The 13,158-nt window shown below is 32.0% G+C and overlaps 1 protein-coding gene across 3 annotated transcripts in view; it reads right to left on the bottom strand.

Moving 5' to 3' along the window:
- Positions 1-3,382: 3,382 nt before the first annotated feature.
- The window catches only part of ABCG2 (ATP binding cassette subfamily G member 2 (Junior blood group)), a 73,857-nt gene continuing 64,081 nt past the window's right edge, over positions 3,383-13,158 (bottom strand). For all 3 annotated transcript variants that reach the window (XM_051967689.1, XM_051967692.1, XM_051967690.1), the window contains 4 exons: positions 11,696-11,850; positions 11,419-11,508; positions 6,299-6,384; positions 3,383-3,954 (listed from right to left, as the gene is read on the bottom strand). In XM_051967689.1, the coding sequence (XP_051823649.1) occupies positions 3,807-3,954; positions 6,299-6,384; positions 11,419-11,508; positions 11,696-11,850 (479 nt within the window). In that variant the 3' untranslated portion in view covers positions 3,383-3,806. The remainder of the gene's footprint in view (positions 3,955-6,298; positions 6,385-11,418; positions 11,509-11,695; positions 11,851-13,158) is intronic.

The raw sequence follows: 13,158 nt of genomic DNA, 5'->3' as shown, positions 1-13,158 counted from the left end.
AAGATTCACACAATGTTCATCTCTCTTCCTTCTTTCCCTCAATAATAGGTTTTCTTTGCCTCTTCGTGAGATGTAATTTCCCTCATTTTACTTCCATTTTTCTCTTTTTCTGGTTCAATTTCCTTTCCACCTCTAGTTTCTTTTTTTATATTATAACAGTAAACACCAAATTATACATGTACTCTTTATGTATACCCATAATAGAAATGCAGTTCTCAAGAGTTCTTTTAATCTTTTTATGCTTCTTTTGAGTTCTATATTTGAAGGTCAAATTTTTTGTTTAAGCTTTTTTTTTTCATCAGAAATAAATGAAATTCACCTGTTTCATTGAATGTCCATCTTCTTCTCTGGAAGAAAATACTCAGTTAACTGAGTAATTTATTCTTGGCTGCATTCCAAGTTCCTTTGTCTTTCAGAATATCAGATTCCAGGCCCTTTGATCCTTTAATGTGGATGCTGTTAGATCCTAAGTAATCCTTATTACAGTATTTGAATTGCTTTTTTCTGGCTGCTTGTAGTACTTTTTTCTTGGTCTGATAGTTCTAAAATTTAGCCACAATATTCCTTGGAATTTTAATTTTGGTGTCTCAGTAGGTGATCAATGAATTTTTTCAATGGCTATTTTACCTTCTGATTCTATGACATCTGGGTAGTTTTTGATGATTTCCTATAAAATAGTGTCTAGACTCTTTTTTTCATCATGATTTTCAGGAAGTCCAATAATTCTCAGATTATCTCTCCTAGATCTATTTTCTATCTATTTTCTAGGTCTGTTGTTTTCCCTAGTAGGCATTTAACATTTTTTTTTTGGTTTTGCTTGATTCTTGATGTCTCCTTGAGTCTTTCATTTCCATTTATTCAGTTCTGATTTTTAATGAATTATTTTCATTTACTTTTTTATTTCTTTTTGTATTTGTCCAATTGAGTTTTTAAATGATTCTTTTGTTCTATGGAATTTTTTTCCATTTCACCAATTTTTTTTAAAGGAGTTATTTTCTTTTTCCAATTCACCAATTGTTTTCCTGGGAATTTTTTACCTTCTCCAATTCACATATTCTGTTTTTTCAGGGAGTTGTTTTCTTTTTCCATTCTATCTTTTAATGAGTTATATGCTTTATTCAGGCCCTCTTGCAAAGCTTTCTTTTCCCCATTCTTCTTCTAGCTCTCTTTTAAGATCCTTTTTAATTCCTTCTATAAGAGCCTCACTTGATGGGGATCAGATCATATTCCCCTTTGGGGTTTCATCCAGAGACAAGAGCCCGCTTTGCTTTTTTACTCATTTTAACAAAAAGGTAAAATAAAATAAAACGGGAAAAAAAAACCCACTGAGGTCTGCTTTTGGGGCAATGAGGGATTACCCAGCTTCCTCAACAGACAACAGGAAGTGGCAATGAAGTGGCAGCAGCTGCACTGGGATCTGCTGGGATAGTGCTGAGTCACTTCTGGTGTTGGGTAGGTGTAGCCAGGTCCTGTGACTCTCAGGTGCTTTGGGGTACACTCTTTGGAAGTTTTATAATTTCTCTGCTGACCTACTGGCTTGCTGCCAGAGAAAGGTAGCCAAGACTTGGTAGAGACCTCCCCAAAGATTTTCTGACCCTGGAGACCACACCCTGCTCCCCCCCCCCCCCATCTGCTCAGTATGCTGTCCTCCCTGCTCTGCCTGCCTATTCCTGGTCCAGAATCCTTCTGTGCACACCCAAAACACACCTTTTCTAGAGATCTTCAAGATTATCTTTTGTTGTTAATGTGTTGTATTCCCAATATTCGTGGGTTCTGTCAGTCGCTTCAGAGGCTGAATTTCATAGTTTGAGGGAAGTGAAGGAGCTCAGAATGAAACATGTGTCTCTTCTGCCATCTTGGCTCTGCCCGAAATATGGATACTGTTTTTTTAAATAACTTTTTATTGAGAGAACCCATGCCAGAGTAATTTTTTACCGCATTGTCCCTTGCATTCACTTTTGTTCTGATTTTTCCCCTCCCTTCCTCCACCCCCTCCCCCAGATGGCAAGGAGTCCTATACATGTTAAATAGATTACAGAATATCCTAGATACAATATATGTGTGCAGAACCGAACAATTCTCTTGTTGCACAGGAGAATTGGATTCAGAAGGTATAAATAACCCAGAAAGAAAAACAAAAATGCAAGCAGTTTATATTCATTTCCCAGTGTTCTTTCTTTGGGTGTAGCTGCTTCTGTGCATACTGTTTTTTTAACATTTGGTAGAATTCACTCTGGAATCCATTAGGACCTGTTTTTTATCTTCTGGTAGTTCCTTTACCTCTAGGATCCATTTCCTTTTCTGAGATTGGTAAAATCTCCATATCTGATCTTTTGATAATTTGGGTATTCATATACTTTTAAAAGTATTCCTCTATCTGTTGTACTCATCTTTGTTAACACATAACTGCATAATGTTCTAATTACTCTTTTTATTTCTTCTAGTTTTAAATTGTAATTTACTCTTCTTTGTATTATTTTATTGAATTAAGTTTTTGCCCTTAAATCAGATTGACTAGGGTTTCTCAATTTTATTAATCTTTCCAAATAATCAACTTTTGTTTCATCAGTTCTATTTTTCCCAATTTATTTCCAAATTTAAAAAAAAACCTCTTTTGTACTTACTTTAGGTTTATGTATTAGTTTTATAATTTTTAAAAATGCCTATTTATTTAGTTCATTAATCTTCCCTATTTTCTTAATATATGTTTATAAAAATATTAATTTTCCTTTGAAGACTGATTTATAGCTGCACCCAAGAAGCTATGGTATAATTTCTTCAATCTCAGCATTTAGAGCAATTATTACTGATGTTTGTTGTCTCTAAGTTCTATGAATATTACTTCCTATATACTTTTATTTTTTGAATGTTTGTTTTAACTTTGTCAGATGGTGAAATGGCACTTTTCAAAGAATTCTCTATCTTCATTGTTCAACTTTTCTATCCACACTATACCTTCATTCTCTGCTTCATGATCCTTTCTATTTACCTCATCTCTCTTCTTCTCTATATTCCTCATATAATCAAAGCTTCCAAGGTCTCCCTTCTAGATCATTTCTGCCACTGCCTTGTAAGGAAATCCCATTCCAAGAAGGTCCAAACACCACCTTCCCCTCTCAGGAGGTCCTTTGTCTCGACCAATAGAATGTAAATTCATTGTACATAAGGACTACCCTCATTTTTGTCCTTATATCCACAACACCTGACAAAATACCAGAATAGGTATTTAATAAATTCTCAATAAGTAATTTGCCCAAATAATGAGCAGCAAAGCTAAATCCCCATTCTTCATTTTCTCTCTCAATTTCTTTCCACAATGCAAAGCCTTTTAAACACAAGTTTTCTAAGTATTATTACTCCAGAGAAAAATATCAAATTTAGCTCATTTTAACAAGTTTATTATTAAACAGCAATAGTTGGTCCATTGTCACAAGTCCAAACACATAAAACTTAATGTCCCAAGACATTTCAAAGTTGACATTGCAGAAATGTCAATACTTATGGTTTATCATTTACTCATCAGTGCCAGATCAATGAGTTATGCTAGTGTTATGTATTTATACTAGTTTCTATAAACATATAAAAATTATATATATTATTAGCTTATGTTGATATGCTTCTTTCAAAGATTACAATATTGCAAACATAATTTCTACAACACCTTTATAATGAACATAAACTGTTAATCACAGTAAAATTAAATCCAATTTAAATGGGAGTAATTCTTTAACAAGAAAAGCTCAAATAATGAACATTTTACAATAAATACTTTGTGAGACTGAATTGCACTGATCTCACAAAATTCTTTATGAAAACTTCTTCAGAAACAACAGTTTCAGGTAGGCAATGGTAAGGAAGATGACGATCATACAGGCTAAAGCAATATGGTTCTGCCACAAGCCCCATGGAGACAGGTCAATCCCTTGGTTTCTCAGGAAGTCTTCTCCAGAGCACCTGAAATCCAACATGAACAGGAAAAGGCTTTTAGTCACCTTGGCAGCAATACCTTTGGCTTCATCACACAGCACAAGGCAGGTCAAGTCACTTAAGAACCAATATCCACTCACAGAACCTGAGAAAATACCTGTTGTCACCCAAATGATTATATATTTTATAACACACTAGCCTTCAACTAGAGAAATGAATGGTTTGGTTTTTTAAACAAGTTCCCCCTGACCTAGTAGAATTATACACTAAGAAAGCTAAAAGAACATTTAACCAAGGATGAAAATTAGCCTACAAGTACTTTGAGGGGGGGGGGACTAAGTGTTTTCCTATCTTATATAAGTTATTTGAACAATATTCATAGGCCTGAAATCACAGCTAATAAGATCCTGAACTAGTATTCCTGATTTTCCCATCCATCCCATTCTCAGACAGAATTCAAGAAATCCAATAATTTCAGCTTTCAGTAACAGATTACAGGCATGTATCAATATGCCAGAGCAATGTAAATAACTTCAAAATAATTACAAGTACAGTCTTTTTCCCATACTTCCCCCACTTTCTTTTCTAAAACTGAATTTCTACAAATGTTTTTAAAATCATACTTTTTAAAGTATATAGAAAGCTGGCCACTGGCCACACACCATGTCCACATGAAAAGAGTTGATCTCTAATGCTTCTTTTAGCTCTAAATATTTTTCCCTCCACATTTTATTGACCTTTTAAAATGCTTTTATTTTTATGTTTTAGTGATATATTTGGATTTTATATCCCTTTTATTTGAAAATATCTCTACATGTGCAAGTCATCTCTATAATAAAGAATTCAAATCATCATATACATGAAAAAGGACTTTCAAGGATCTATGTCCAACAAAGATGACGATTTTTAAAAAATCCTAATGATAGTGATTTATCATGTATAAGATTTTACACATATTTTAATATTTTTATATATATTTTATATATATATTTAATTTACAATTAACCTTAAAAGATTATCTGAATTTTAAATGAGGAAAACAAGATTCAGAAACTCTTAAATGAATAGCCCAATCACAGGAAATTTCAAACTTAGATCTTCTGGATTGATTACAACAACTCTTGTAGGAAATTGTCTCAAATTGCCCCATTTGGTCTTATGCCCCAAGAAATAACTTTATATTTACTCTGTGTATGTATACATGTATAGGCAAATAAATGCACAGTGGCAGAATACTGGGGCTGAAGTCAGGAAAACCTGAGTTTAAATCAAGATGGTGTGACTCTGTCAGCAGTCAATGCCATCTATCTGTCTCAGTTTCCTCACTGGAAAAATGGGAATAACAAACAGCATCCACCTTGCAGGATTTGGTGTGAGGATCAAATAAGGTAGTAATTGTAAAGCAGTTAAGCAAAGTGTACGGTGCATAATAAGTGCTATAAAAATATTAGCTATTATTATATCATTCTCTAGGCTGTCTCCTAAATACACAAGCATGGCAAAAATAGATGCTTAAAAATGCATGATGAAAGATTGATCAATTTATCCATCAGTACACACTAGGTTAACAATATCAGCAAGCAAGTTTCCATTCAATATACTGTGTTGCTATTGCCCTCTTTTCTGAGCAGTAAATCAATTCCTAGAAAGTAATATCTTGGTTGCCCATATATTTTTTACATAACTAAAAATACCATGAGTAATCAATAAGTATGCTGCAAATTATTTAAATCAAGTACAATAACCTCAAAAAGTCATACTTCATAGAAATGAATTTTTAAAAACAAAATTTTTGCTTGAGCTGAATTTCTTTTAAATATTTTAATGCCTTTAAATAGATACTGGAGAAATCTTTGCATGGAAAATCATCCTGAATTTTTGTGTGACATCTTTCTATTGAAATGTGTCTTTCCTTTTTTGTTTTATTTTTTTTCCTAGAGGAAGAAACTAAGGTAATTATTTGCTTGAAATGGGCTTAAATCAGTTCTGTAGATGGTCATATGTCTGGGACAAGACCATTATTTCTGTCAGTAAACAATGTTGATTTTATTTATTTTGCTATCTGGATAGTAAGGTTCTTGAAAGTATCATCACATCTCCACATCTGATAAAACTGTCCTATGGTACCTAGTATAGTGCTAAGCACAAAATTGGTGCTCAAATAATTGTGGGCAACATTGCAGGCTGGTAAATTTTATGTTCATCTTCAAGGCTGAGTTAAATATATAAATTTGTTTCTCAAAACATGGCAAATAAAAGAACGTTTTATACATCAAAAAATAAAAAAAAGATTTTTTTTTTACTAAAATAACTTAGATAAAATCTAGACTTTGGAAAAAGTAATATAATGGCAATTAGCACACCAACTTACACTGCATATTTACAGGTATCATTTGAAATTGTTGTGTTGTCAGTAGGACAAAAGTTTAGGCCAAGAAATTCATTATGTTGCAGAGCCTATGACATAAAAAAAGAAATAGTTAAAATTGTCTTAGGATTCAATATTTCCAAGTTATTTACCTTCATACATACCTTCATATGTACATACATACATAAAGAAAATATTTACCATTATTTTTAACAGGTATAATTAATTTTTTCTGAACATTCATTTTTTAAAAGTTTCAACTCTCTCTCTCTCTCACACACACACACACACACACACACACGTTCGTACATACACATATAAAATTATACTATGCACGCTTCTATTTATCAGTTTTAACTCTAGAAGTGAATAATATTTTCGTTCATAGGCTATAGTTGACCTGAATATTTATAACACTGAGAATAGCTTAGTTGTTCAGTTATTCTTTGAACAATATTGTTGCTTTTTCTAATGTTCTTTTGGATCTCTCACTTCACTTTTCATTATTTCACACAAGTTTTTCCATGTTTTTCTAAAATTAACCTGATCATCATTTTTTACAACGCAGTAGTATTTTATCACTAATTCATATTCTCTCAATTTCCAGTTTTTGCCAACATAAACAGAGTGTACTATAAATATGATGTTATCTTTGCGCATAATTCCAGATTGTTTATCAAAATGTTGGATAGTTCAATTTTACCAAACACATTATCAGTTTTCTGATCTTTCCCCATCTCCTCCAACATCTGTCATTTCTCCTTTTAATTATTTTAGCCAATCTGAGAGATATGAGATGATACTTCAATGTTGTTGTAATTTACATATCTCTAATCAATGTTGATTGAATATTTTTTCAGTTGACTATATAGATCTCTGATTATTTCATCCTGTTTATGTCCTTTGATCAAGTATCAATTGGGAAATGATGTATTCTTTTAAATTTGACAATTCTTCTATCCATAAGTCTGGAATGTTAATAAATCCACATTCTCCTAATTTCCTTACATTTTCCTTTATATGTATTCATTTTCACATTATTTTGGTAAATGATCTTAGATACTGGCCTATACCTAGTTTCTGTCATACTGTTTCCTAGTTTTCCCAACAATTTTTACCAAATAGTGATTTCTTAACCCAAAAGTTTAAATCCTTACATCTGTCAAAATGAAAGATTAATCATTTACTACTGTATTTCTTGTTACTTTATACCACTAATACATGTTTCTATTTCTTAGTCAGTACTCCATAGTTTTGATATACTTATAATAAATACTATTCAAGACCTGTACTGCTAGCCTTCTTTCCTTTATATTTTTTCATTAATTCCTTTGATATTCTTGACCTTTTTGTTCTTCCAAATAAAATTTTATTATTTTTTTCTAGTTCAATTTTTTTTTTGGTAATTTAAATGGGGTGGGCACTGCATAAGACAGTAAAGTTAGGTGGAATTATTATTTTTATCTATTAGTTCAGCCCACCCTTGAACAATCAATATTTCTCTAATAATTTAAATCTGATTTAATTTGTATGAATCATTATTTCATACAATTTTCTAATCATGTTCATATAGTTCCTGAGTTTGTCTTAGCAGATAAATTTCAAATATTTTAAGCTGTTTGTGGTAATTTTAAATGGGGTACCTCTTTTTACTATCTCTTATTGAAGGATTTTATTGATGACATATATCTTTGTGGCTTAATTTTATATCTGCTATTTTGCTAAAATTGTTTCAACTAACCTTCACTAGCTGAGTTTCTAAGATTTTTTTCAAATATATCATTATGTTGTCTGGAAAAAGAGACATTGTCCATTCTGATTCCTTCAATTTCATTTTCTTATATTATTGCTATGGCTTGCATTTTTAGTACAATTTTGAACAATAATGATGATAATGGGCATTCTTGTTTTATTCCTAATTTTTCCAGGAAGGCTTCTAGCTTATTTCATTATAAATGATGTTTGCTGATGGTTTAAGGTTCTTCACAAGGTTTTTGCAAAGATTAATTTTGAAAACTGTCTTTGCATGTATTTGGAAAAATAAAATACTATAAATAAACAAAAAGGTAGATTTTTTTAAGGAAAAATCTTTAATCATTTGAAAAGTTTTTAATAGAAATTTATAGAATAGAAATAAATAGAAGTGTTATTTATAATGCTTTTTATTGCTTTTATTAATATAATCATATAACTTTTGTGACTAACATAATCACTTATGTTGCAACTAATAAAAAGTCACTTATATTCCCCAGGTCAAATCATCCCTGGATTCATGGTATAAATTCCACTTAATCACAATGCATATATTTGTGATATATTATTGCATAGCAACTAATATTTTACTTAAGAGTTTTTGCATCCATATTTATCAATGAAATTGTCTGTTTTTGTTCTTCCTGGTTTAATAGCATATTTGTTTCTAAAAGCAGTTTGGTAGAATTCCTTATTTGCCTATTATTTAAAATAATTTGTTTAATATTGGAATTGGTTCATGTTTAAATGTTTGATAGAATTCACTTATATATCCAATTTGATCTTGATGCTTTTTTGTTAGGAAAGTCATTTATGGCTTATTCATCATCTTTTTTCTAAAAAAACTTATCTTGATATTCTCTACTGTTAATCTAGGCAGTTTATATTTTTGTAAGTATTCTTCAGACTAATTTTTCTGCTGCCAATCTTATTTTCAAGTGCTAATGCTTCTTAGGCCTCCTACTCCCATTTGATTATTTGTCCTTGAATTGTGCCTTGTAAAAGGTTATAAATAATGGAGTTGCCAAAAAAAATCATCCAGTCCTAAACCCAATACTAGCACAGGGTAAAACAGAAATTGAAAGAATCCACCAGTCACCTCCTGAAAGAGATCCCAAAATGAAAGCTCCCAGGAATATTATAGTCAAATTCCAGAGCTCCCAGGTCAAGGAGAAAATTATGCAGGCAGAAAGAAACAGTTCAAATATCGTGGTGCCACAGTCAGGAAAACACAAGATTTTGCAGCTTCTACATTAAAGATCAGAGGGCTTGGAATATGATATTCTGGAAGGCAAAGGAGCTAGGATTACAAGCAAGAATCACCTAGCCAGCAAAAGGGAGTGTAATTATTCAAGGGAAAAATAGGTTTCAAGCATTCTTGATGAAAAGACCAAATCAAAATAGAAAATGTGATATTCAGATATAAGATTCAAGAAAAGCATAAAAAATTAAACAGGAAAGAAAATCATAGGAGACTTAATAAATGTTCCCACATAGGCAGGTGAAAAAAGGTAATAATAGAACCTTATCATTTTTAATGTAGTCAGAACTCTCCATATACAAGGGGCGACAGAAGAAGGGAGTTAATTACATTGGGACAATCTCAAAAAAATATTTTGAGTGGGAAAGAGAGATGTATAAGAAGAAGAGGAAGAAGAGAAGAATGGGGGAAATTATCTCATATAAAACAAGAACACAAAGAAAAACTTTGACAGTGGAGGGGAAATAGGGAGGGAGATGGTAGGCAACATTTAAATTCTACTCTCATCTAAAATGGTTCAATGTGTGTGTGTGTGGGGGTGGGGGGGAATTACACACACATACACACCATTGGATAAGAAATCTACCTTGCCAAACAGGAAAGAGGAGGAGAAGGGAATAAAAGAAAGGAATGGGTAATAAAAGGGAGAGTAGATATAGGAAGGTAATGGTCAGGAGCAACACAAACTTTTAAGAAAGAACAGGACAAAAAGAGAGACAGCAGGATAAATAGAAGAAAACAGGATGGAGGGAAATGCACAATTAGCAAGCATAATTGTGAATGGATTAAATTCACCCATAAAAGGAAGCAGACTGCAGAATGGATTAGAAAACAGATTCTAATAATATATTGTTTGCAGGAAACATACTTAAAACATAGTTAAAATGGACACATATAGGGTTAAAATAAAAAACAAACAGAATCCATTATGCTTCCATAGAGGTAAGAGAAGCAGAGCTTGAAATCAAGATCTCAGACAAAGCAAAAGGAAAAATAGGGTCTAATTTTAAAAGATTAGCAGGAAAACTACTTCTTAGTAAAAGATATCATAGACAATGAAGGATCAATACAAAACATATAAATATTATATATACCAACATCCATATTTTTAAAGGAAAAGTTAAATTAATTCCGAGACGAAAAATAGGATAAAACTATACTCACAGGGGGATGACAATTTGCCCCTCTCAGAGCTAGATAAATCTAACCACAAAATAAACAAAAGCTAAATTAAGAAAATGAGCAAAATTTCAGAAAAGTGAGAAATTCTTGCTCTCTGGAGAAAAATGAATGGGAATACCATGGCACTTTCACAAAAACTGACTATTACATAACACAGAAGTTTCACAAACAAATGCAGAAAAGCAGAAATATCAAATGAACCCTTGTTGAACCACAACAAAATAAAAATCACATTTAATAAAGTATAATTTTTGCATTTTATTTTTCTTTTGTAGTAAGGCTAATATGGAAATAAGTTTTACATGACTTCATATATATTAGTGATATTTTATTGCCAGTCTTTTCTCAATGTGTAGAGAAAGAGTAGAAGGAAGGGATGGAATCTGAACTCAAAATTTTAAGGATGAATATTAAAATGTTTTAAAATGTATTGGAGAAACATTTAAGGAAAGAAATTTTAAAAACATTTGTAAAGATATTCCTTTTGATTCTACTTAATTTTTTAGTTTGCATCAGTTTATAAGTCTCCCCAGGTTTTTCTAAAATCATCCCCTTCATTATTTATCATAGCACAGTAGTATTCTATCACAATCACATATCACTTGTTTAGTCATTCCCCAATTAAAGAACATCCCTCAATTTCCACTTTTTTACCATCAGGAAAAGAGTTTCTATAATTATTTTTGTAATATAGGTATTTCTCCTTTTACTTTGATTTATGAGTATTAATTTTAAAATATATTGGGTTTCCCAGTCTTTGTAGACAAATCACACTTTTCCCACCCTAACAAGCCTTAGAATCAAGGTCTATAAGGCAAAGAAGCACTTGGGTATATGACTCTTGTCAGTATGGTTTCCTAATTTCAGATTTACTACAATAAAGGCCAGTATTACCTCAATTACAACAAAGAAAAAAAGTAACACTTACTGTATAACCATATCGAGGAATGCTGAAATATTGTAGCCATGAAAGCCAAGGCACAATAGTTCGGAGATTTACTAACAACCCTGCAAATATCTAGAAAAAAAAGCAAGAAAAGACACAATTTTTAGGCTCATATCACAAGAAACAGATTTCAGATATTTAGCTATTTCTATGGAATGATCTTCCCAATCTTTTCTTTACCAGGTTATGTCCTCATACTTGTTATTAAAGACTAAAAAAAAAAAATCCCACCAGCCATGCAATGATGATTTCCACTCACCATCATGAAAACAAATGCGATGGTCATCAAGATATTGGCCACAGATACTACACTCTGACCGGCAGCAATAGCTAGAGCCATAGAACTGGCAGTATATGCAACCATCATCAGAGTGAACATCATGATGAAGAAGGCCCCAACTTCCTGTTTCAGTCCTTAGCATGGGGAAAAAATAAAACAGGAAAACAATCCAAGCTGTTTACAACATTGTGTTTTTTGAGACGGAAAATAATACAATTTTATAAAATATAACATGTTATATATCTTAGTAATTTTTTATATTGTGTTGTATTAAACATTATATTAATTAGCAAAGGCCTACTATCCTTGTCTTCATTCTCATATAGGAAAACTTTATAACTGGCACATTTACTTGCTGAGTGGCTGAGGACAAGTTACTTCATCAGTACGAACTTTTCTAATCTTTAAACAAGAACAATGATCTCTATGGTATCTTATGGCATGGATACTTTAAGGCTCAGATGGAACAATGTGTGCAAAGCACTTCTCAAAACATAAAATGTTAAATAAATGCCAATTGTTATTGTTATCTAAGATCATCTAATAAGATCCCTTTTACCACTGAAGACACTGAAGAGATCTGTGGATTTTACTAGTTTGTCCAAGATCATATCCGATTTGTAAAAAAAAACCAAACAAACCAGAAAACCATATCTCCTAGCTCTTTCTAATTCATCAATAAGCATTTATTAAGTGACTACTCTGTACAAGGACTAGGGATACAAATCATAAATGTTTTTTTTTCTTCTGGCATTTTCTTTTTTTAGAAAACTTACATTTTATTTCATTTATGTCATAAAAATAAGCATTTTTAAAAATACTTGTTAATTGGGTATTTTAATCAAACATAATATACTATCTTGGTAATATATCATTTTATGTTTTTTCCATGTTAGATATACGATTATGTGCCAGAAGGTAGTCTTTCTTTGTATCTTCCCATATACTCCCACAATAAATTCAAGGACTAACAAAGTTTATCCAGTAAACTATCCTCCCACCCCCAACTATGAGGTATCAGAAATGAGTTTTACAGGCAAAATAAAAACTCCTAGAGTGAACATGAGATTGAGAAAATGATTATGAACCATCTCCCTACTACTTCCACAAATACCTCATGACTTTTTTCTGCTCTTATCTGTAGAGAGCCAGAACTCTGGAGAACTATACTTGAAATAAGGAGACTTACAACAAAGTATTAACTCAGTGTGATTGATGATTGTTCTCTAGTTCACACATACTTAGTATGCTGTAATGATGTAATCATAATGAGATATTTAAGGGTTGAGAGGACTGGAAATGGGACCTTCCATTTTTGACCATCCTCCTGGTGGCTCTCCGGCCTGCTGCACTCCTCCACTAAGATCAAGACTGATCTCGAGGTCCTCCAGAAAGCCAGCCTGAAAGTTACACTAACCACGCAAGGTTTACTGCCAATTCTG

Source organism: Antechinus flavipes, chromosome 6 (assembly GCF_016432865.1).
Source record: "Antechinus flavipes isolate AdamAnt ecotype Samford, QLD, Australia chromosome 6, AdamAnt_v2, whole genome shotgun sequence".
Taxonomy (NCBI): Eukaryota; Metazoa; Chordata; class Mammalia; order Dasyuromorphia; family Dasyuridae; genus Antechinus; species Antechinus flavipes.
Note: the sequence above shows the minus strand (reverse complement) of the source record. Positions and strands in the feature narration are given on the sequence as shown.